The 25,285-nt window shown below is 48.0% G+C and overlaps 1 protein-coding gene across 1 annotated transcript in view; it reads left to right on the top strand.

The window, feature by feature from the left end:
• Positions 1–1,453: 1,453 nt before the first annotated feature.
• The window catches only part of efnb3b (ephrin-B3b), a 76,986-nt gene continuing 53,154 nt past the window's right edge, over positions 1,454–25,285 (top strand). Inside the window, exon 1 of the mRNA XM_056443302.1 lies at positions 1,454–2,775. Coding sequence (XP_056299277.1) covers positions 2,627–2,775 — 149 coding nt within the window. The 5' untranslated portion in view covers positions 1,454–2,626. The remainder of the gene's footprint in view (positions 2,776–25,285) is intronic.

The raw sequence follows: 25,285 nt of genomic DNA on the forward strand, positions 1-25,285 counted from the left end.
GGCGCTAAAACGGAGCGTTTATGGCCAATAGAGGTGAATTCAGAAAAATGTGTATTTATTGTTATATACATATTTATCTCTCTCTCTCTATATATATATATATTACTATATAGCATCTTAACATGTTCTAATCTTTGGGTACTCAGAAAAGCGCTATATAAATCTGAATTATTATTATTATTATTATTAATAGAAACCCGAGCATGAACCTGAACATGAGCGTGCGTCCCCTTTAATTCTCAAAGCCTGCAGTCGTCACGATGATGTCATCGCCTCTTCACTGGAAGAGTAGAAAGAGTATCAAACCACACACATTGTTTTCAGACCATTTTATGAATACAGAAATATATTGAGGCAAAAGATGTCGTTTGTAGTCGTTTGAGGCCTGGCAGCGACTTCCGGCGCAGTGGTGTCGTGCGCCGTGTCGACCGCATGGGGGCAGTACAGTGTCACTATTAACAGTCGAAGAGATCCATGTAACCCTGCGTGTGTAACAGTGTGAAAGTGAATCTGTGTGTGTGTGTGTGTGTGTGTGTGTGTGTGTGGCCCTAAGTGGGGCCTGTTACCCGGCTCGTCCTGGACCGCATCAAGCTGAACGGACCACTTAGAACCGTCGCTGCTGGATGCTGGTTCTCTTCCTCCTGCTGTCAACGAGAGGAGGAGGAGGAGGAGGGAAGAGGAGGTGGGGGTGTCGGTCTTACCCTCCCACACACAGAGAGAGGGTGTTCTTTTTGTTTGGACTGGGCTGCGGACTTATATGAGCTGGGCCCGGTCCAGTGATCATGCATCAGCCCTGTCAGGGAACTATTTACTCTGCAACAACCCGGCGGTGTAAAATCCTACTTTATTGAATGTTTCTTGAACGCTGTCATAATATCCTGTCTCATGAGCTCACGCTGCACCTTGAGCTGTATGATCTCTATCTCTTGTAAAGTTTAAATGCTCCCACAGGGACGTCACGTGGTGTCATATCCTCCTCACAGGAGACCAGGTGGATCTCCTCCATGCGATCCTCGTGCGGGGCCACGTGCGATGCCCCCTGAATGCGATGAGGGCGCTCGCGCTCTTCCATCACGGCGTTGAGGGGTGCAAGGAAGGGGGGGGGGGGTTACAGAGGTGTGTGTGTGTACGGGGAGGGGGGGGGGGGGGTAATAGAGCAGAATAGAGCGCCAGGCAGTCCAGAGGTCCGAGTCGGGGGCCCCTGAAACTCATAGAGGAGGAGCAGAGTGGAGACTCGATACCCCCCCCCCCCCCACCTCCCTCCGTCAGTGCGCCCTGCCTGCCTCTCTCTCTCGCCCCCACCACTCATCTACGTCTCCTCCTCCTCCTCCTCCCTCCTCCTCCTCTCAAACAAGCCAGTCGGTCTGTCAATGCGCTGCGAGCTTCAGGGCCAGTCAAACCAGTGGGATTCTGGAGCTGAGAGACGGATGAGATAACGCATGAAGACGCGCTTTCCTCCGAGCCGAGAAGCGAACCCAGACGATGCGCCGCAGCAGATAGGCGGCAAATCACCCCGCGACCGGGGACCGGAGACCACTACATCTTTTATTTTATTTCTTTCTTTCTTTCTTCTTCTTTTTTTTAACAACATAACAATCTCTCTACAAGTTCCACGTGAGAGCGCGGGCTGCTTGTCTGGCTCTCCGCTGTGTTTCTCTCAGTTTGGCTCGAATTGATTCTCGGGACTTCTCATCATTTGGGACCTTGATTTTGTTGTTGTTTGTTTGTTTGTGTTTTCATCGACTCCGCTGCTGAAGGATTTGCGGATTTACAGCCCGCGTTGAACCTGTGCATCCTCACAAAGAGGAGGAGGAGGAGCGCGCAGCTCGCGTTGCGCATTGCTTGGAAACCCACCGGAGCGCCGACATGTCTCTCCGGGGATGGAGCCGTGGACACGAGTGACATCTTTTACGTTTTAAACACCTCTCGCGAGCCGGGCTCCTTTCTGAAGGACTTGACGACATTACCCGCCTCCACACCACCACCACCACCCCACCTCCTCCTCTCCGGTTCCCCAGCCCGGCCTGACATGTTGGATGGTCTTTCTTCTTTCGAGAAAACAAGGTAATGGGAGAGAAATCACGCAGAGCCGGCGCGGACAACAAGGGGACATTGTTCGAAAGGAGACAATTAGGGCGCACCGAGAGGCACCAGAAATAGCTGCTGGGTGGGGAGACGTGGCCGTGGAGTTATCTTTTGGTGGAGGAGGTGTTCGAGAGGGAGAAGAAGAAATAAAAGGAGGACTAACGACTAATTGATGGGCAAAGTCATGTGATTGGCACTGAAATAGTCGGCTACGTGGACGCGCACAGCTCCCCGTCGCTTTTTTTTTTGGAGACGCCGGAAGCGCGGATTTGAACAAGTTTCGCCAGCACATTTCTGATCAGAGCCAGCTTGTTCTTTTGTGTTGTTGTTGTTGTTGTTGTTGTTGTTGTTGTTGGTGGTGGTTTTGGTTCTTCGGGATTCCCATGAGGTGGCACACGGCGGGCTTTCACTTCACACTTTGACATTAGAAGTTCGGCTGCACCTCCATTGTTTTGAGAAATCTCCTCCGTGAATACTCAGAAGGAGCAAAACACACAGGAAAAAAATATATATTTATATATATTTGCCCATTTCTTTTCCAATGGGGCCGCATGTGCTGGGCGTCAGGGTTGGAATGGCGTGTCGAGGCAGTGGGAATAGATTTGGGATCCTGCTGATATTCTTACTGGATTTACTGGCGAAGACGGCCTGCAACATGGAGCCCATCTACTGGAACTCCCTGAACGAGAGGTAAGAGCAGTTACCGCCGGATACCGACATGATTTATTCATTTCAAATGAGTTTTAATTCGCCTGCATTCTCCAGTGCTCCATTGGGTTGAAGTCTAATGTGTGCATGTGACTCTTATCAGGAGTTTGATGAGGTCGCTGCTGAGTTGTTATTAATTTATTTATTCCAGACAAGTTCACTCCAGGTCCAATAGAAACACACCGACACACCTCGAGCTGCTCATTGGTCCCACCGCTGCTCCAGCTGTAGCTCTTCTGTGAGAGATAGAAGCAGTGTGTGGGATGACAGAGGTGTGTGTGTGTGTGTGTGATGCTCTAATTGCTGTTGCTGGGTGACCTTGATCTGAAGTCCAGGCCCAGTCCTGCAGGCCTCTCAAACACCCACTTGGCTCGCTCTCTCGCTCATTTGCATCCTTTTCTCTCTTTTTTTCTCCTTCCTTTCTTTCTCTTTTTCTTTTCCTGTCCCCGGGAGGAAGGTGTCGGCCATTAGCCGAGGAAATGTAATTTTAGAAAACACCTCTCGGCCTGTCCTGGGCCCTATATATCGACCGACACCTCTTTCCTCACACCTCTGCTGATTTGTCTGAATGGATGCCTGGTGGAGGAGGAGGAGGAGGAGGAGGAAGAGGTTGGAGGAAGAGGAGGAGGAGGGGGAGAGGGGGGATAACAAGGGGGTCTCTATGTATGGAGTTTTTCATTCTTTTTTAAGAGACACCAGGCTTTAAATTCTGAAACTTTGACATATACATGTTATATATCTCAGGCCACCAAAGTGTCCGCCTCGCTCCGCTCCCATTGGCCGACAGGACTCACTTTATAACGGCAACAACAAAAAGCTAATTCAGGCAAATTCGTCCGACCCGACCTGCCACTCCCAGCACCCAGTGCCAGGGGCGTGACAAATAAAGAGAGTCGAACAGGTTTTAACGCGCTAGAGGCCGTGCCCCCCCCCCCCCATGAAGCCCTTAATGAGGGCTTTTTGTTGGCAGTGGGCGGATCGGAGCCCGACACGCGAGGCCGGCCCTCAGTGACTCGGGCGTTTGAGGCCTCGCAGGTGATTCCACGCCATTGTCTCCTTAATGGAGTTCGGTGTCAGGGCTCAGTGCATGGGTGGGGGGTGGGGGTGGGTGGAGTGGGGGGGGGGGGCTGGCTGGCAATTAGAGGGGCGGTGGCTCCGACAGTCACTCCCGCAGATTTGCTCACTCATATATTCAAAATACAAAGCCCATTGTATGCCACGGAGCTTATTTGTGAGGCTTAACTATTCATACTTAATCAGCTTAGTCATTCCACCAGTTTATTTTCTTGGCCCCCTTTTCTGGTCTTTCTTTTTTCTTTTTCTTTTTTTCTTCACACACTTCCATGTTCTTGTTCTACGTGGCGAGAGCTCCGTACTTTAGTTCCAGCTGCCTGACAGAGTGAAATACGTTGTTTTTGGCCCCCGGGCTGAAAAATACGTTAAGAGCCCGATGCTTGTCCAAATAATGAGGGTCTTCCAAGGACTAAGTCCTGAACCCCCCCCCCCCCCCCCACACACACACGCTCGAGCGTGAGCAGCCGTCCGTGGTTTCACACGCAGCAAACGGACCGTCACGTTGTTGACCTCTCGACCCCTGCTGCTCGCTCTGCCTAGAAGTTCAGACCGTCCACCTGCAGCCTCCTCTCCTCTCCTCTCCTCTCCTTCTCCTCCCTCCTTTCCCCTTCTGCGAGCAATCTCCAGCTCCCCCTCGTTTCCTTCCCTATCATTTTTTTCCCCCTTCCTCCTCGTGACGCTTCGATTCCAACGGCTTCCTCCACCATCTCCCCCCCCCCCTCCTTGCCCTCTTCTTTCTTCTCCTCCCTGTCACTTTCCGTCTGTCTCTTCTATCTCTACCTCGCTCCGTCACTCCACCCACCCCACCCTCCGGTGCAGTGACCAGACGAAGCAAATTGGAAACATGTGTCACGTCCAGCCACTAATTATAGCGCCGCAGCAGCAGCGGCAGCGGCGAAGACGTGTTAGGAGTGACGGGGGTGAGGAGGGAGAGGCGGCGCCCACGAGGGGGCGGAGGACACGCCTCAGACTCGTGTTCTACCTGAGCAACATAACAACATCCCATAAGAACTAGACGTAGGTTGCAGTGAAATAACAGCAGTAGTTCACGGGGTTGCCGAGCGCCGCATCCACCCTTTCATCGACTAATTTTCTTATCCGTCCGCTGAGATTTCGCCATCCCGCCCGAAAAAAGAAAGGAGGCGGCGGTGCTCGCGCATAAGGAGAGCCATGAGGAGGTGGATGAGAAACAGGGGGAGCGCTGGAGGGAGCAGAGGCAGGCCCAACCCAAAGTAAATCAATAGCAGTGAAGTCTCGAGTGCCAATACAGGTTCTGCTTGAGGAAAGAGAGAACTGAACCAGAAGGATCACCTTGGGAAGGGACCCCCCCCACCACACACACACACACACACACACACCCGAGACATACATTATCCTTATCTCAGCATCTCCTATTATCGGCCTTACACGGGCCGCCCTAATGAAAGATCGAATCTTACATAACTGCTCACACACACACACACACACACACACACACACACACACACACACACACACACACACACATACACACATGGGGATCAGAGAGGTCACAATAGTGGTGGACACACACCATTTTACGAGTTTAATTTCCGTGTCTGTTCTGATCCTCCTCCTCCTCCTCTCCATACACCCCCAGTACAAGGCTGTAGATTATTGTAAACGGCTGCTGACGGTGGGTGTCTCCTTCGCTCGGCGCTCGCGGTGACTTGTGATACAACTATTCCCCCTAAGATCCACATTCATATTTAATCCCCCCCCTCCCCCTCCACACGCACACACACACACACACACACACACTTTCCTGTTTCTCAATAATTCATTAAACGCCGGCTAATTGGCGCCGGATAAAAGACGAGCTAACTGGGCTAAGTGTTTCAACTTCCCAAAAGAAAAGAAAGAAAAGAAAGTCCTTAAAATAAAATAAAATGGAATCACTGGAAATCTTCCTGGGGGGGGGGAGTGTTAGTAGGTCAAACAGGGTGTGGTATCTACGGAGCAGCATTCCACCTGTTTATTGTTTGTATGTTTGTCACCCCCCACCAGGTTTCCCCTCCCCCTCCCCCCTTTATAATCTCCACCCGTAGCCCCCCCCCAAGGAATATTTCCAGTGATTCCATTTTTTTTTATTTTAAGGACTTTCTTTTCTTTCTTTTCTTTTGGGAAGTTGAAACATTTAGCCCAGTTAGCCACCCCACATGAAGCCCAAACTCAAACGAGGAGAATACATCTGAATCTTTATTTATTTTTTACGTCAGTCCCACTTAAATTATAAGGAAGACGGAGCAGAATGTGCCCCCCCCCTCCTCTCATGAATAATGCATGCAGGCTTCTCCTGGGCCGTGTGGATAAGTGAGCGGGAGCTCGGGAAGCCTCCACGCATCCTCAGGCCAAATGATTAGAGAATATCCACCGGGTGGCTTTTATTTTATTTCAAGAGCGAGGGTGTGTTCAAAAACAAGAGGAGGAATGTAGTGGAGAGGAGAGGAGACGGAGGGAGAGAGAATAGGAACCACATTGCTCCCTCTCGCTCTCTTTCTTCCCATCTCCCTCGGTGAAGAGAAAAAGAAGAGAGAGGAGGAGAGTGCGTAAGTTTACGAGCTGCGAGCAACAGGAGCTGGGAAGAGAGGTTTCGGCTGATGTGGCAGAATAGAAAGGCAAGGGTGTGTGTGTGTGTGTGTGTGGGGGGGGGGGGCAGAGGCTGGAATCCTCTTCTTTTTTTCTTTCTTTTCTTTTTTAGGGCATTGCAGGCAGATGGACACACATGTATGCAGAGAAACTGTGAACCACACACACACACACACACACACACACACACACACACACACACACACACACACACACACACACACACACACACACACACAGAGGTGAGGGAATTGGCAGGCGTCATGGGGCTGTTGTTCCACTCGGAATTCATTCATTATTTCATCACTCGATTATAACTTCATTTGGCCGGGCCCGAGCACATCCGTCAGCATCGTTAGCTGAGGAACTCGTTTACTGCGGCTCCACAAGTGACTTCGGGATTTTGGTGATGAGTAAAAGCGCCGACGACTCGGATGAAGGAGATCAGAGGCGTGTTGGGCGGCGCCGGTTCAGAAAGCTGGAACACGGAGACTCTTCCTCCTCTGGAGGCGCGCACACGTCCACAGCGGCAGCAACAGTTAGGCCTATAGGTCAGAGGGGGGGGGGGGGGTCACATGTGTCCCAGCATCAGTGGCTGAACCCAGAGCCCCTCAGCAAAGCCAGACAGAACACACACACACACACACACACACACACACACACACACACACACACACACACACACACACACACACACACACACACACACTGGCCTCCCATTAGCTTGCTTCACAGCACACCTCACCTAAGCAGGATCATCCTGGCAGCATTTGGACTAGGCCCCCCCCCCCCCAGCGAACTGGTGGGACGACGAGAGCCGTAATGAAAAGTGTGTGTGTGGAGGCAACCTCTGTCACGCTGCTCATCACCTCCTCTATCCTCCTTCCGTTTTATACTCGCGGTGCTATTTCTTTTTCCTCCTCCCCCCCCCCCGCTCCTCCGTTTTGTTTTGGGCTCAGCATCACGAGACTCCCCGCTCCACATCACCGGGTCCATACCGCGGCTTCGGCATCGTTCCAGATAAACAGCACAGCAGCAGGAAGGAGTTGATGCTCTAGTCATTTCATTTGTGTGTGTGTGTGTGTGTGTGTGTTCTGGTTTGTGACAGAGGATGTGCTGGTATGTGTGTGTGCCATGCATACTAAATGGTGTGTGAGGCTCTAAGCCCTTCTGATGTGTGCCATGTGCATAAAGTCTCTTTATTTTGTCTGCAATTGACTCGTAAACCCTCGTCTTCTCGCCAAAATCCTTTTTTATACGTTTCTTTCCACCCTCCCCAACCTGCTTCCAATAAAAATCGGATTGTTTCAAGTATTTTCCACGATTAAGTCGAACATGTTTTGATCCTAGTGCAGCAACCTGCATTAAACTCAAGACCCACTGCGGAACGTTCTAGAAAGGCGCTGATTTCCGACTGAAAACCAGATACGATTTTTCTTCTTCTTCTTCTCTTCTTTGAAGAAGATAAGGATTTTAAGACTCGTATGAAGCCTCAAAAAACAGCCGCTAATACCCACAAACAATCGGCTGTTGCCTCCAGAGGGGAAGGTCGCCATCGGCCAATCACAGTTCATCAGCACTAATCGACTGTTTTTAGCATTCAAATACGTCACATTTTGATGAAAAAGACTTTTAGAGAGTAATTACTTTTAGTGTTTTTACAGTGTGTGTGTGTGTGTGTGTGTGTGTTGATTCTTATCACACCCGCCCTGCCCTCAAGCCTCATGAAGGCGGAGTCCCGTTTCAGGACACTGACACACAACCTGTAAAACACACAACCTGTAAAACACACAGCAAAAGACAAACGGTTCATCATCTGCAGCCGGACTTTTCACTTGCAGTTTTCTGTCTTTTTTTTCGGGGTCCCGTCGCTTTCCTCAGCACCGAACGCTCCATCACAGAGAGAGAGAGAGAGAGAGAGAGGGAGGGATGAGGGGGGTTTTCTGTGGGACAGCTGTGCCTCGTCACAGCTGAAGCTTTGGCAAACGTCTCTGGACCCGATACGAGCAAGAGGGCAGCGATGGAAGGGGCGGGGTCAGGGTTAAGGGAACGGAGAGCATGAAAGAAGGGGGGGGGGGCAGTTATTTAGAGAGAGATGGATTGGTTTGACGGTTGTAGTGGCCGACGTGACGCAGCCCAGACGGCGAGGGTGACGGACGAGCCACAGGTCACCGCCGTGACTCGCCGCTTCCTGCTCACACACAAGCGACCTCCCCCCCCTCCCCCCCCTCATTCCTCATTACTGACACGTCCCATAATATTTATCCCTGTGAAGTCCAGCATGAAACCCGGTAAGCCTTAAAGGAATCCACTCACTTTTCTCGGGGCAGAATGGGCCCTTTGATCGGCTCGGCGTGGCAGCTGTTTCCCCCTCTCTGTATTTACTACAGCTCGTGCGATGAGATGCCGGCAAACACACACATTGTGCTTCAGCTTCACACGCGGAGCGACTCACCGATGCCAAATGCCTGGTGGCAGAAAACAATGTGTTGATAGACTAAATTTGCCAAAAGCTAAATCAATTGCTTTAAAAAAAAAAGAAAGAGAAAGAAAAGAAAGCTGTAGTGTTGCACGGCATAATCAATATTTGGAGTCCATTGCACTCCGGGATGAAGCGTTGTAATTTACCACCTTTCATATGGTCAAAGAGTACTCTCTGTGTGTGTGTGTGTGTGTGTGTGGGTAGTAATACAGCGATTGCAAGACGCCCGAGTATGTCTTATTGAAAAGTCAACGGTCTACTGAGGCCGCAGTCAAACAGCCTCCGCCTCGTCTTTGATGGAGCGATTGTCGGCGAGTCTCGGAGACCTCGCTCTTTGGATTTTGCAGAATAACGAGAAAATACGCCCCGTCGAAATGATCAAATGGACATGGACATGTGAGGCACGCAGCCCGGCAGCTGCTTTCTTTTCTCGTACGTGCCGAAGTGGATACAGGTGGCCGTTTCCCCCCTTTTTTTCTATATATTTTTTTTAAACGCCTCATTTTACATTCATCTGTTTTGGCACGAGAAGCTGTTAGCCGGAGATTTACGGAAACACACGGAGAGCCGCAACATGTAAAGCGAACATGAATCACCCCGTCAGCGGCGAGGCTGGGAACAAAGCGGAGCGACTGCTAGAAACTCTCAACTGGACGCAGCCTTTTATTTTGGGGAGGGGGTGTGGATCCAAGACGTTTGGCCTCTTGTGTGTAGGGTTGGGTACCGAAAACCAGAGCAAGAGCAGCCTTAACTCAGATTAGTACCGTAAGGGTGATTGCAAGTCTTACATTCATAAAAGTAGGCCGACAAATAATAAATTAGCCATTATAACCATGTTTGAGCTAGCTCGTAGCTAGCTTGTAGATAGCGCTAGCTACGAGCTAACGCTAGCTACGAGCTAATGCTAGCTACGAGCTAAAGCTAGCTACGAGCACGACAGTCTGATGTCCGTTGTTTGTCAGTGCTCCATGAGATCGGCTTTTACAGGGAATTTGGCCGAAGAGGTTTTTAATTTCGTCATTAATCGTCGTTATGTGCTTCTTTTTTTTTTTGAAGTATCAGTTCAGGCACCGTTTAGGCACCGGTATCGTTTTAAAAGGACGGGTTTAGCACCGGTATCGGATAAAAAACCCAAGCGATACCCATCCCTCCTTGTGTGGGAGGCCTGACAAGATGTTTCAGCCGTCTCTTAACCGTAGTTATTTTCCCAGGCTTCACACTTTCTTCTCTTTTGATGCGTGTGTGTGTGAGAGAGAAAAGTGTGTGTGAACGTATGCATCGTTCTAATTAGGAGGTAAAAGTCCATTCAGTCCATCTGGCTTTGGCATTAGCCCGTCGTTGTTACGGGCTATGGGGAGGTTGACCTTGGCTAGCGGCGCGGAGGGGGGGGGGGGGCACATTCTGCTCCGTCTTCCTTATAACTTAAGTGGGACTGACGTAGAAAATAAATAAAGATTCAGATGTATTCTCCTCGTTTGAGTTTGGGCTTCATGTGGGGTGGCTATAGACACTGGAAGTTGTGAGTGTATCTCAGTGAGCTGGGATGGTCGTGTTTCCGTTTAAATGACATTATTATTTATATGTTAATATTTCACTCTCAACATTACTAGCCTCACACTGTGATTCTCTTAAAGGAACAGTTGCACATCTCTGAGGTATCCCTTCGCCGTGAAGCAGCATGGGATCATGGGAGTTGATGTCTTTATTGTTAAGAAATCTAAAAATCTATCTGATATGACTCGGGCAGGAACACTCTTCACTCACCAGCTAATATATTAAAGTCTTCTTCATGTAATCATACTAAAAATAAAAGCTTTATGCGCATGTTGAACGTTATAATGCCACGTGTTAGCTGGCTGGTATGAGCCATTTGTCATAGAGCGTCTTGTAGCGTGTAGTGAGGGGATTGAAATGTCATATCAATGAATACGATTTCCACTGGATGACTTTGTTGTTAAATGTCACGCAATTGATGAAAAAATAAAAAAGCTGCTATATGGCAGAAAACAAGCGTAGTGGTTGGTCGACACGCCGTGAGAATACTGCGTACCTTTGCAAAGGTGGTTCTCATGCCGTGGGCCGTGTGCATTATATAATGAGCCCGTATTCGACCTTTAGGAAGCCGGACTGGCCTCTCAATAACGAACTCTGTCATCTGGTGGTTCCCTGAAGACTCCCCGGGAGGTCAGAAGGTCAAGGAGATATGACTCTGTTGACTTTAGGGTTAGCTGGATTATGTACACCAGCTTACTGGGTTCATCAACCGCTTTCAAACCGACATCAGATGAACTCCAAAAAGAGCACGGCGGTCAAACCAAAACACAAAGCTGATATTTTGCCAGCAAAAAGTATTTTTCAACCTGAAAAGGGACGATTTGGACGATTTAAAGTGAACTGGCGCTCTGCTCTCTGCAGTACCCGGAGTGCAGCGCAGTGCTTTGTTGTGGAGGACAAGTGACTCCAACACGATCCATCTTGTATAGAAAGAACGGTGAAGTGGATTGTTGTTCCCCCCCCCCCCCACACACACAGCCTCACCCCGTCAATGGCTTTAAAACACGACAGAGCTGCCTTGTAGCGCTCTTACCCTCCTCTGCTCTCTTTTCTTTCTGTCCCTTCTGCCTTTGTCCTCATGTCTTGCAGTCAGCAATAACACACATCAGCATTCATATACACACACACACACACACACACACAGCCAGCCATGCATGAACACACACAGTGGAGGGCTTGTATACACACACATATTCATGGATGCAGATGAAAACTGTTACTGCTCTCGGTATTGGAAAAAGTCCAAGCGGAGGGGTTGAGTTCCTTAAGAGGTAACCCCCCCCCCCCCCTCCCTCGGCTCCTCGTGAACAAAAGAGTCCCCTCCCCTTGCCGCTCCCCCCCCCCCCCCCCCACACACACACACACACACAAACACACACACAGAGCTTTCACTGAAGGCCCTCACACACACTCGCCACTTTGCGCTCTCCCCGGCGCCGCACTCTTACCGCTCTCGTCGTCTGTAAAACCGGTCCACTTCTCCGCACTAATCCCCCCCTTCATTCCTTTTGTCTTTGCTTTCCCTTTCCCCCTCGGCGGCTGCCTCCACGCCGGTGTGCATTTCCTCGTCTGCATATCCAGCCGTTATCACGTTACAGCTCGTTGGCAGACAGTAACATGTATTCCCTCCCTTTAAGGAAAAGAGAAGAAAACATATTGCTTTCTTCTCTTTTTCTCTCTCTTTTTGCCCCCTCAGTGCGTCTCTCTTCTTCTCGGTGGGTGGCTTCTTGATGTGTCGTCTCTGTTTCTCCTCCTCCGCTCGTCACTGTCCGACAGTAAAGAGGTCCTCTGTAGCGAAGACAGGATGAATAATCCTGATTGCCTTTCACTGTGGTGTAATTTGGGAGTGACTATGAGTCAGAGCTGGGCCTACACACACACACACACACACACACACACACATACACACACACATATATACATATACAGGACTGTCTCAGAAAATTAGAATATTGTGATGAAGTTCTTTATTTTCTGTAATGCAATTAAAAAAACAAAAATGTCATGCATTCTGGATTCATTACAAATCAACTGAAATATTGCAAGCCTTTTATTCTGATTTATTGCTGATTATGGTTTACAGCTTAAGAAAACTCAAATATCCTATCTCTAAATATTAGAATATCATGAAAAAGTATACTAGTAGGGTATTAAACAAATCACTTGAATTGTCTAATTAACTCGAAACACCTGCAAGGGTTTCCTGAGCCTTGACAAACACTCAGCTGTTATAAATCTTTTTTTTTACTTGGTCTGAGGAAATATTAAAATTTTATGAGATAGGATTTTAGAGTTTTCTTAAGCTGTAAACCATAATCAGCAATAGTAAAAGAATAAAAGGCTTGCAATATTTCAGTTGATTTTTAATGAATCCAGAATGCATGACATTTCTGTTTTTTTAATTGCATTACAGAAAATAAAGAATTTTATCACAATATTCTAATTTTCTGAGACAGTCCTGTATATATATATATATATATATATATATATATATATATATGTATAGATTTCAATATATATTAATATATTTACATATATATAAGTTAAATATATCTATATACAGGACTGTCTCAGAAAATTAGAATATTGTGATAAAGTTCTTTATTTTCTGTAATGCAATTAAAAAAACAAAAATGTCATGCATTCTGGATTCATTACAAATCAACTGAAATATTGCAAGCCTTTTATTCTTTTAATATTGCTGATTATGGCTTACAGCTTAAGAAAACTCTAAAATCCTATCTCATAAAATTTTAATATTTCCTCAGACCAAGTAAAAAAAAGATTTATAACAGCTGAGTGTTTGTCAAGGCTCAGGAAACCCTTGCAGGTGTTTTGAGTTAATTAGACAATTCAAGTGATTTGTTTAATACCCTACTAGTATACTTTTTCATGATATTCTAATATTTAGAGATAGGATATTTGAGTTTTCTTAAGCTGTAAGCCATAATCAGCAATAAATCAGAATAAAAGGCTTGCAATATTTCAGTTGATTTGTAATGAATCCAGAATGCATGACATTTTTGTTTTTTTAATTGCATTACAGAAAATAAAGAACTTCATCACAATATTCTAATTTTCTGAGACAGTCCTGTATATATTAATCTATATTTAAATCTATTAATATGTTTAAATCTATAAATATATATATATATACATAAATATATATAAGATACTATATTATATTATACATATTTAAATATATATATATATAAATATATATATGTGTATAGATTTAAATATATATTAATATATTTTAATATATATAAGTTATATATAAATATAACATATATATATATATATATTTAAATATATACAAATATATATATATATATATATTTATATGAACAGATGTACCACTCTCTCAAAATCAAGGAGCCTTTCCCTCATTAGCGACCCCCGTCCTCTAAACTTCCCTCTGAAACTGTTTCCTATTCGTTATCAGCCTTGCTCTCCATCAGAGTGCAGCTGTAGTGCCGGTCCCCGGCCACAGAAGAGGAGAGGAGGGTGTGTGTGTGGGGGAGAACAGATGGGTCGCCGTCCTTTTTTTCCTCCCATCCTTTCTTTCTTTCATCCTTCCTTTCTTTCCTCCCTCTCTCCCCACTTTCCCACAAAGCATATCACGCCGGAAGAATGCTGGCGAGCAGGAGTGTGTGTGTGTGTTAGGGGGGGGGGGGGGGGGGACAAAAGCCGTACTTTTTTCGACAGTCTCTCTCTCGTGTCCTTTGGTTTTTTCAGTGGATGGATGGGCGGAGCCACCGGGCCCGACACGTGCAGTCCCGTACACCTTGGGCGCGCATGTTGCTCTGCTCGCTCTGTGGCTGTTCGGTCTTGGCGTTTGAAGTAGTGTATGCGTGTGTGTGTGTGTGTGTGTGTGTGTGTGTGCGTGTGCGTGTGTTTCCTTGCAAACTAACACACGCAGCTGCTGTGGTGTTTGTATTTGGTTCCCCACTCTGTGTGTTTCAGTAAAGCCACCGGTCCCCGTTAGGCCTCGAGCCCATCTGGAGACTTAGTCTTGGGTGGCCGTTATATATATATAAATATATATATATATATGTGTGTGTGTGTGTGTGTGTGTACACAGCTGAGCATTGCAAGGCGCCCAACCTCAGAGCTGCGACTTGGTTAAATCCCGTGTGTTATCAGAAGCCTCAACACGGCTGCTGCAGAGCGGCCGAACAACGGAGCGGCCGAGCCTCGCAGGCCGTCATTCCACTGTTTGTTTAAAAAATCGAGCGTTATCTCCCTTTAATCAAAACCTTTGCTTTCCTCCGTATGTTTCCTCTCAAAGTAATCACTGCTGTGACGGGCCTGCTAACTCTATTATGGCGCTACTTAGCGAGAACAAAAGAGTTGGCTGAAGGTCTCGTGTAAGTGCTTCTGCTGCCTCGCGATGCCCTCGCACGCCGAGTCCAGTTCCACGTGTGTGTGCGTGTGTGTGTGTGTGTGTGTGTTTTTTTGTTTGTGTTTGCATGTGTGACTGTGTGGATGTCAGGCGTGCGTCATGCGTGGGTGCGTGCACTTGTGTACATGCCCTGCGTGGGTTTGAGTACAACACCCCCCCCCCTCCCTCCCCCCCTCCCTCCCATCGCCGCATTTAAACAACACAATCATGTGAGACAAAGCGAGGATGAAAAGAGAGAGCGTGGAAACGACAGGAACAACCGACCCCGGACCACTTGACCCCGTCGCTGGGGGGGGGGGGGGGGGGGAGCGGTGATGAGGTGATGATGGGGTGGTGATGAGGTGGTGTGTGTGTGTGGGTGGGGGGGGGGGGAGGTAATCCCTGCAGCCTCCGTGTGCTCCGGCTCTCGCGCGGCGTGCCGAGCTGTCCATCACTCGACAAAACTGTCTGTCAGGGGATTATGAACCCACGGACCCTCCCTCCTCTCCCTCACCTCGCTCTCTCTTTCCACCCCCCCCCCCCAGTCTTTTTTCTTTCTGTTTTCTCCACCTTCAAACCGGGCCGTCAGTCCCTCCTGTCCGCCGTCCCCCTCGCCACACGGCGTCCTGGAGCTTAGTTTATCTTCAGCTCTCCACCCGTCCTCCCTCTGTCCTCCGTAATCCCCGTTTCTCTCTCTCTCTCTCTCTCTCTCTAATGCTCTTTCTCTCTCTCGCTCTCTCTCTCAAATGCTCTTTCTCTATCTCTCTCTCTCTCAAATGCTCTTTCTCTATCTCTCTCTCTCTCTCTCTAATGCTCTTTCTCTATCTCGTCGTCCCACCCGTGCGTTATGCCTCACCTAGACAAGCGTCAGGTATTTATGTGTGTGTTTTTCTAGGAGGTGACAGGTGTCCTCGCACCTACACACACACACACACACACACACACACACACACACACACACACTCACACACACTCACACACACACACACACACTCACACACACACTCACACACACTCACACACACACTCACACACCAGTCACGCCCTGATGGACTCCTGTCGTCTGGCTCAACGTCACCTCTCTCCCCCGTGTCGGTGACGGATAGCTCGCGGTCCTATCTTATCCTCCTCGTTTAAAAAAAACAACCCAACCTAAACCGCTGCTCCAAGCTGCTGCTGGGAGGTGGTGACGGAGGCCCCTCCTCCGCCAGTCACCCTCCATTAACTCCCCCCAGTTTTCCCCTCTCCGGCTATCTCTCCATCCATCTGTCTGTTAAACGCCCGCTTAGTTTAAAGGTCTGTCAGGACGCAGACGAGCTCTCACTCTTCACCTCCACTAACCGGTCCAACCGCCCACGTGCGGCCCTGTTCTATCTCTCTCTCTCTCTCTCTCTGTGGCCGCCACCTTTTGTTTTTTAACTTCCTCTCTCTGTTTCACTTTCTTCGCCGTGTGCCCGCTCGCTGGTGATCGGACCAGTTTGGCCAGTGGAGAACGTCTATCTCATAAAATTTGAATATTTCCTCAGACCAAGTAAAAAAAAAGATTTATAACAGCAAAACAAAATCAAACATTTGAAAATGTGTTTCCAGGTGTTTCGAGTTAATTAGACGATTCAAGTGATTTGTTTAATACCCTACTAGTATACTTTTTCATGATATTCTAATATTTAGAGATAGGATATTTGAGTTTTCTTAAGCTGTAAGCCATAATCAGCAATATTAAAAGAATAAAAGGCTTGCAATATTTCAGTTGATTTGTAATGAATCCAGAATGCATGACATTTTTGTTTTTTTAATTGCATTACAGAAAATAAAGAACTTTATCACAATATTCTAATTTTCTGAGACAGTCCTGTATATACATATATATACATATATATATATACATATATATATATGTATATATATGATATGTCCCCTTTAAAAAAGAAGTAAGAAACGTCTCAAAAAGTCTTTTCTTTCTTCTTTTGCATCAGTTATTTATGAAATAATTGGCAAAGAAATATTATTTTATGATTATTTTTATTGAATAACCTCGCTGGGAAAGATTTGATTGACTTTTTTTCCTATACCATCATTTAAAAAATCTAATTAATTGATCCAACGGTGGTTTTCACAGCTCGATTTAGACTTCCTGTTAACAGTAATAACCCTGAAGGAAACCACGACGCCAAAGAGACTTCAATTAAAAAACAGCAGAGAGCGAGAGAGACAGAAAAAAGAAACTTGACGAAGACACGCTGACATTTAACAAGCCTTCACTTCACCATTAGGGTGGAGAAAAGCGCCATTCGACAACGACGGAGAGTAAAAGTGAGCGCGATGGGAGACGAGGCCGAGAGCGGGAGCCTTAATGCGGACGACAGGGTTGTCATCTCGCAGGCGGCTGATGGCTTTAACAGCTGTATTATCTCATGTATCTTATATTGGATTGAGCGTCACTCTCTCACGCTCTGATTAAAGACATCCTCCGGCTGAGATGGAGGGAGGGATGAGGAAGAAACAAGATGAGGAGCAGCGCTTGAACCGAGCTCTGAGGGGTCATCCTGGACCGCCGCTCCCTGATGGATGACTGTCGGCATGTGGCTCTCCAAGAGAACACATACGGCTCTCCTCCCCCCCCCCCAATAGATGTCTCCCAGCAGGTTTCGCCGCCGTAAAAAAAACCTTTAATGGGAAGCAGCGGCACACTTTGGCGCAATTAAAGTGGGCTTACCTGGACCCGTGGAAGAAGGAAAAAGCAATATAAGCATCAATTAAAAAAAAGAAGAAAAAAGGCCCCAGCTCAAACACGCCGGAAAGGGGTGAAAGGGGCGAGGTGAGAGGAGGTGTGACACCAGATGAGGCCTGGTGGAGGGAGAGCAGCTCAGACGCTGCAACGCCCTCTGGCTGTAAACGCGACTGCAGTCCTGCAAGTGATTTGAGTTGTGAATGATGGATTCATCCCCTCAGGTGAACACGAGAATGCAGCTTTAAAACAGTGTTGTTGTTTTAATACTCCGGTTTAAGCAAAAAGTGGAAAGCAGAGTTTTATTTTTTTAGAAAAGAGGTAAAAAGACGTGACGTAGGCTCTCACTCACTCATATTCTCAACCTCCGCTTGTACCTCTCTCTCTCTCTCTCTCTCTCGTTCTCTTTTTCATACCCTGCCGTCTCGCACTAGCATAAAAAAAAGAAAAGAAAAACTTCTCATGCTCCGTTTGGTGTGCAACCTGTCAAGCTTGCTTTGCACACACACACACAGACACACACACAGACACACACACACACACACGCACACACTCGTCTGCTGCGTGTACTCCTCTGTAACTCGAGCATATACAGCCAAGGGAATAATAGAAACAAGGAATACTCTGAGATAAAGCGGAAGAGGGGGCGAATAAAAGGATAAAGCCGAGTGAGAGGGATGGAGAGCTTCATATTATTAATTTAGCCGGAGAAAGAGAGGGAATTTCTTTCAACCCCCCCCCCCCAGTCCCCCCCACCACCACCTACACCGCTGCTGCTCCCATAGAGCTCTATAGTGGCATTCAATGGAGAGATTGGCGCAGGAGGAGGAGGGGAGGGGGGGGGGGTAACAGAGAGGTAGATAATCCATCCCCCTGTTAAACTCTTTCATAGCACCTGGTCCGCTCTCATTCCTCCGCCGTCGGTGCCTCTCGATCTAACTTCCGCCTCTCTTTCGTTTACTTTTTTTTTCCCGTACTCGCTTTCATTTATTTATTTTCTTTGTCTTCTTCATCTCCCGTCCTTCCTTCCATCCCTCCCTCCCGTGGCTCCTCCATCTACCTCTCCGTGGGCTCTCTCTCCCTAATACGCCCACATTTTCTTCCAGACCTTATAGAGTGGAATAAACCTGCAACCACAAGCAGCCAAGACACACGGGCTTGTGTCTACACACACACACACACACACACGCACACACACGCGCATACACACGCGCGCGGCTCGCTGTGTCCTATATGCATGCGTCACATGCCAGCGTATGACTTGGGAGAGTGTATATATTCGCAGTTGGCAGCCCACATGCCCGGCGCTATTGGCAGAATATCTCCTCATCTGGCACAAGAAGAAGGCAGGGCGTCCCACAGCGAGGGATTACACCGAGTTTACACACACACACACACACACACACACACACACACACACACACACACACGCACACAACTACTGGCGCATATTTGCACAGTAGGAAATGCAAAGCCCCGCGCTTTCAGCCACACACAGACTCATTTGCTGTGGCTCGCTCACTCGTACGGATGTTTTTCGAAACCGTTTTTTTATTAGAAAGTATCGAGAGTTTAACAAGTTTTGAAGAGGAGTTCAACCCCGACGCGAGAGGAAGCGTAAAGCCTCGAAAAGGTGTATCGTGCGTCGCTCCCCGAGGTTTTGGAGGGAGAGTTGGGAAACGCCAGTGAGATGCATTTCTGTACCGGGCAGCAGCAACAAGCACGCGGAGGAAATAGAGTCCGGCAGCGGGCGGCTACTGTAAAGTGTTTCTTTGTCTCGGAGGAGAGATGGGGGGGGGGGGGGGGAGAGTCCAGCCCCCCTTTTGTATGAACCTGATTGATAGGTGGTCTGACCTTTAACACCTCTTGAGAAATCCAAAAAGTCATTCTCTCACCTTATATTTAGTCCCCTCGGTATCTGCCACACACACACACACACACATACATGCATGCACACACACATACACACGCACACGTACACACACACACACACACACACACACTTCTCCGACAGGCCCTGGATGGAAACCTAATTCTGTCTTTTCTTTCTCTCCTTTAAAAAAAAAACTAAACAAAAAAAACATCCAATTACAGCCACTCCATTCTCCACCTCCTTCCCTCTCTCCTTCTTCCCCTCCCTCCATTCTTAACGAGCAATCTCGTTAATGTCAGGGCGTCTCTCTCTCTCTCTCATTCCTTCTCTCTTTCAGGCTTTTGGCCAATAGAGAGAAAGAGAGAGAGAGAGAGAGATATGAAGAAGAAGAGATGGAGAGATCAGAGCTCAGCGGAGAGAACAAGTGCAGGGTGAGGGAGGGGTGGAGGGGTGGAGGGGTGGAGGGGTGGAGGCCGGGTGTGGGCAGAGAGATGCCAGAGCCTCCTTAATAATGGCCGGACAAGTGTGTGGGATTACTGCCCCGGTTCCACGGGGGACATAATTATATGCTGCACAGGCTGTCGCAACGAATGAGATGAGGGGGGCTGCATTTAGTGACGCACCACTGAGAGATTGCTGTGTGTGTGTGTGTGTGTGTGTGTGTGTGTGTGTGTGTGTTTGTGGGGCGAGTAATGTTAAGCCATTGAAAGCTGTAAATTATTCAGGGGGCTTCATGCATGGAAACATTATAATTCCGTGTCTGAGGGTGAATTACCCTCGGCTTTAACCCCGGGCTCATATCTCACTCCAGCCCCAAGGCCTCATGGGAGATTAACGGGAGTAAATACTTCGGAGGCCGGACCAGCACACCCACCACATGCGTCCGCCTCGTAAAGGAGTCGCTTGGAGTCCGTCCGGCCGCTCGTTACCGCGTGGCCCCCGCCGAGAAGAAAATGGCCGATTTATAATCGGGCCCGTCTGGTGATTTGGCGCCCGGCGGGTTTCGATCACGCCGCGCTCCCCGCTGGGTAAAAAAAGGCCGCAGGTGTTCCCAATTCATCCGGTTCAATTACCGCAGTGTCCTCTCAGCGGGGGGGTTATGTACCGGCCGTCAATCTCCTCCAATCCCACCGGTTCGGGATGTAGGCGTACGGGTCTCTGTGATATCGTTGCTTTTTTTTTTTTACGGTGAAATAAACCCCCGGGACACGGAGACAACGAGCGCTTTTGCTTTCGCACCGCGGCAAAGAGCCAGATCCACATGGGAGGCGTGTGAATGTGTGCAGAAATAATAAAGTCATGGCCGATTGGGGGATACAAGAAAAGCACAATAAACCCCCCCGAATATTACATATACAGTACATCACCCACGATATTCTCTCTTTGCCGTCGGAAAAGTCTTTTTATTGATGGAATATATGACTTTCAAAACACGGGAAATCACTCCCGGGATCTCCATTTCCTTCTTTTTCCATTTTCTAAAAGCGAGTGTGTCACCAATGTTGGACTCAAGGAGAAAGATAAACGTGTTTTTACTTCACCCGTATAACCTCTTCTTTTTTTAATGCTTGTGTCTTTTGGCCTTTATTCATTAAATATCACCGCAGCACCGCGTGAAGATATAAAAACAACAAGGGGAGAGACAGTTTGATGACCACTCACTGGGAGGCGTGTAAACAACACACACTGACACACGGGTTCACTGGAGACCCAAATTACACATCACACACGACGTTAAACATCACCAGCTGCTAATAGCGTCATGCAGGGGAGGCATTTATATATTCTAGAGCAAAAGAAATAAGGTCACTTTTTGAAACTTCTGAAATAACATTTAACCTTTGTTCAAAAATAATAAATACACTTATTTAGGCTCACAGTATATGAGGAAGTGTCATACAAATGGCAATAATAAGACTATTAGGCAATAATAAAACTATTAGGCATTAATAAGACTATTAGGCATTAATAAGACTATTAGGTAGTAGTCTGATTCAAAGTGTTTTCTTTGATTATTTGGACAAAAAAAAACCCAAAAACATAAATAAGACAATCATAATCAATTTTATTCCTATTTCTTTGTGGTTATTTATTGTTATTACATTTTTTGTATACAACTATGGAGGATTATAACTTCGTTCTTTTTTTAAAAATTGAAAATTATAATTATTGATTTCCAAACTTTAGAGGAAATATAGTTGTACGATTTTATTTTTTGGGTTGTAATTGAGGCAATACAGATCGGACACACGCAACAAAGTACAACAATAAAGCACTATTAAATTATCATAATCATGAGAGGAAGTTATGGGGTTATTTTGTGCCCCTCTCCTCGTGATATCAGGGGAACAATTATATTCCTTCGGGGCAGTTTTGCCTGTTGCCCTGGTGGATTTATCACGCTGGCGTACTGTCCCTTTAATCTGCAGCCGGTGGCTCGTCTTCATTCTCACACTCAAAACTTCCTCCGACAAGTCTGAGTCCTCCTCAGCAGCCGACAGCGACCCGAGTTCTGGAGACGCGAGCTCGGAGTTGGTTTCTAGAGGCGGTGCATAGCGGGCGAGGGTGGTGGTTGGGGGAGGGAGGGTGGAGGAGGAGGGGGGGGGTGTTGGGCGTGAGTGGGAGGGGAACTAGCGTGCGGCATTAGTTCTGCTCGAGCTGATGTGTTAATTAGCCAGCCGGGTGCATGGATAATTAATGAGGATCATGATTAATGACTGTACAGTACGCGCGGCTGAGGCGGAACGCAACCCGCCGATAAGGCGGAAGGGGGAGGAGGAGGAGGAGCACTGGCGATTCACCCTCTGCTGTGTCTTTGCATCCGGGCAATGTGTGTGTGTGTGTGTGTGTGTGTGTGTGTGTGCGTTGATGCCAGTGTGAGTGAGCCTGGCGTCGGGTCGGGGGGGCGTTCCACACGTCTAAACACACGGGCACCGGCCCACTGGAGGAGGACCTCACACACGCATCAACAGCGGCGTGGAGGACGGCGGAACCGACCCGGTGTTGTTGTTGTTGTTAGGAGATTATTATTTACCCCGCAAACAATCTCCCCCTCACGTCCGTAACGTCTCGGTGAAGTCGAGTCGCATTTGTTTTGATTCCTCGCGGCGAGCGTCCCGGTCTGGAGGCACAGGAAGTTATTTCTGAAGATGTTCCGGAAGCTGGTTTCAATATTCTCGGTCCCGTAATGAACGTCCATCCTACGGAGGCTTTAGATATTCTCTGAATTTGGCGTTTAATTAAAATTAAAAAGGTCAAACATTTTCTTTTCCCTTAAAAAAAAAAAAAAAAGAGCTAAACTTTTGAGCCTGATTGAAATGGACATTTTAAATTCCACGGGTGTGTTATACATGCTATACATTTTTTTAAATCTTCATTAATTTGAGTATTTGCGTCGGCAATTAATTGATAATTACCAAACAACTGCTGTGAATGCGTCTCCAGACATCACCTCGGGGGATTACGTCGGCATTTTATGACATTTTCGACACTAAATGTGAATATTTAATCTGAAAGCACCCTCCAGGACGTTGTTATGCCGACCGTCCTCGAGGTGGAGGTCCCGGATTGGCCAGTTCACAGGACAGGAGATATAAAACAAGACATTATTGAAGCTGGTAGTTTATTAATCTTATTTTATAATCCCGGAACTGGACTGAGTGGATCTCACAGACGAGCGAGAGGCGGGAGGGGTCAGAGGGGATGACATACCACTGGTTGCCCCGCATGTGTTTGTGTGTGTGTGTGTGTTAATCTGCTTTGTCTGGCAGGATGCGCCATCAGCAGTCAAGCGTGACCCTTAACCTCTAACCTCAAATAAGGCCCCGCCCCCTTCCCATTGACAGACAGTTAGAGCTATTTCTATCCGTGGCACGTCGAGGGAGAGACACACTGAGATAAGGGCTGGGGGGGGAGAAGAACAGCGGCGTTCCTCCCTTTCTCCTCTCTCCTCCCCGATGAGGAGACAAACAGCTATTGTCGTCGAGGAGACGCTGGGAGAAGCCGACGCCTCCTTTGTAGGCACGACAAAGGCCATTTTCATGCTCCTGCGTCTACCTCCGTCACCTCCTCCTCTTCCTCTCACGCTGAGCCTGCCGTCTCCTTAGTCATGCCTCTGGCCTCTTTTTCCCTCCCTTTCTTGCTCCCTTTTCCTCCTGCTCTGTCACCTTGCCTTCAACACTTTCTCTTCATCTCCTCGCCCTCCGTCCATCTTTCCAGCCTCTCTTTGTCCTCTCACCTCCTCTGCCGGGGGTCGATCTAATTATTCCTCTCCCGTCCTTTTTTCCCTCTTTTCATCTCTTCATTTTATCCTCTAAGTCACTCTCACACACACACACACACACACACCTGTAACCCAGCGTGACATATCGGAGGCTTTCATCCATCCCTCCATCTCTCCTCGCTCGGTTTCTCCTCTTTCCTTCGAGCCTATTTTTCACTCTCTCCGTGTTTTTCCTCTAATTCCTCGTTTGCTCTCGTTTCTCTCGCCGTCTGATGTCGCACCTGCTTTACGCGCCAGCTGCCTCTCCTCCTCCTCCTCCTCCTCCTCGCCCATCTCCCTCTCACTCTTTAGCTGTCAATCAACCAAGTCACGGAGGCACACACATGCACCCAATTTGAACCGGTTGCGCTCGATCCAATTCCTCTCTTTGAGGAGAGGAAGAAGGAGTTTGCAATCCAGAGTTTTGGGCGGCTGCAGAAGGAGGTGCTCATGGGAATGCAGACGGGAGGAGAAACTACTTCTCTTTCTCCGTCTCCTTTTTTTCTCCCTCTCTCATTGTCAGCCGGTGGTCTCTCCGGAGTTCCCCGAAACAAAGGGAGGAATAAAAACAGCATTTTTAGACCCTTTCATTTCCCCATTACCATAATGATTCTGGCTTTGTAGAATCTCCTCTTGTGTATTCGACTGTGTGCATGTTTATGTGTGTGTGTTTATGTGTGTGTGTTTATGTGTGTGTGTGTGTGTGTTCAACAGGGTGTGCTGGGTGTCTCCTCACTCGGGAGCCCAGAGGTTGAAAAGCAGAGAGCGTGCGGGCACAAGAACACACACACACACACACACACCCTGCAAATCACTCATACTCACCCCTAGCCGTGCCTCCTGTCTATTTATTCCTCGACTCATCCCATTCTTTATTTATTTTACACGCTGCTTCCTCATGCAAATAGGTTTGTCTGCTCCCTGCCGAACTGTGGGAGCAGCGTGGGACCCGGAGTGTGTGTGTGTGTGTGTGTGTGTGTGTGTGTGTGTGTGTGTGTGTGTGCAGGCGAATACGTGAATACGTTTGCGTGTGGGAGGATGGGTTAGAGTTTATGTCTGTGTGTGTGTGTGTGTGTGTGTGTTTGTGTGTGTCTGTGGGGCCCGGTGAGTAATAGAGCCAAAGTCCTTATCTGTCACCAGAGAGCTGCCTGGCTCTCTCTCAGCTGTCAATCATCCAGCCCTAGAGACACACACTCTGCTTCAAACACTATGAGAGGCACAGAGAGAGAGAGAGAGGGAGGATGAGGGATGGATGAGGTAAAAAAAAGAAGAAGAAGAAAAGGGAAGGTGGGGAGCGCAGAGAAGAGAAGGAGGGATGGGGAAAAGATGGAAAGAAAGAGGAGTGCGGCGGGAGGAGGCAGGTGTGGAGGGAAGTGAAGGACAAAGGGATAGAAGTTGTGATAAAAGCCGGGGAGAAGGGGGAGAAGGAGGGGGGGGAGGAGGGGAGGGGGTATTAATTCAACACCTCTGTAGTGTGTGCTGCAGAGGCCCCCGCAGGTAAACTGGGAACGGAGCTGGAAAAAAACACT

The sequence above is a fragment of the Pseudoliparis swirei genome, chromosome 21 (assembly GCF_029220125.1).
Source record: "Pseudoliparis swirei isolate HS2019 ecotype Mariana Trench chromosome 21, NWPU_hadal_v1, whole genome shotgun sequence".
NCBI lineage: Eukaryota > Metazoa > Chordata > Actinopteri > Perciformes > Liparidae > Pseudoliparis > Pseudoliparis swirei.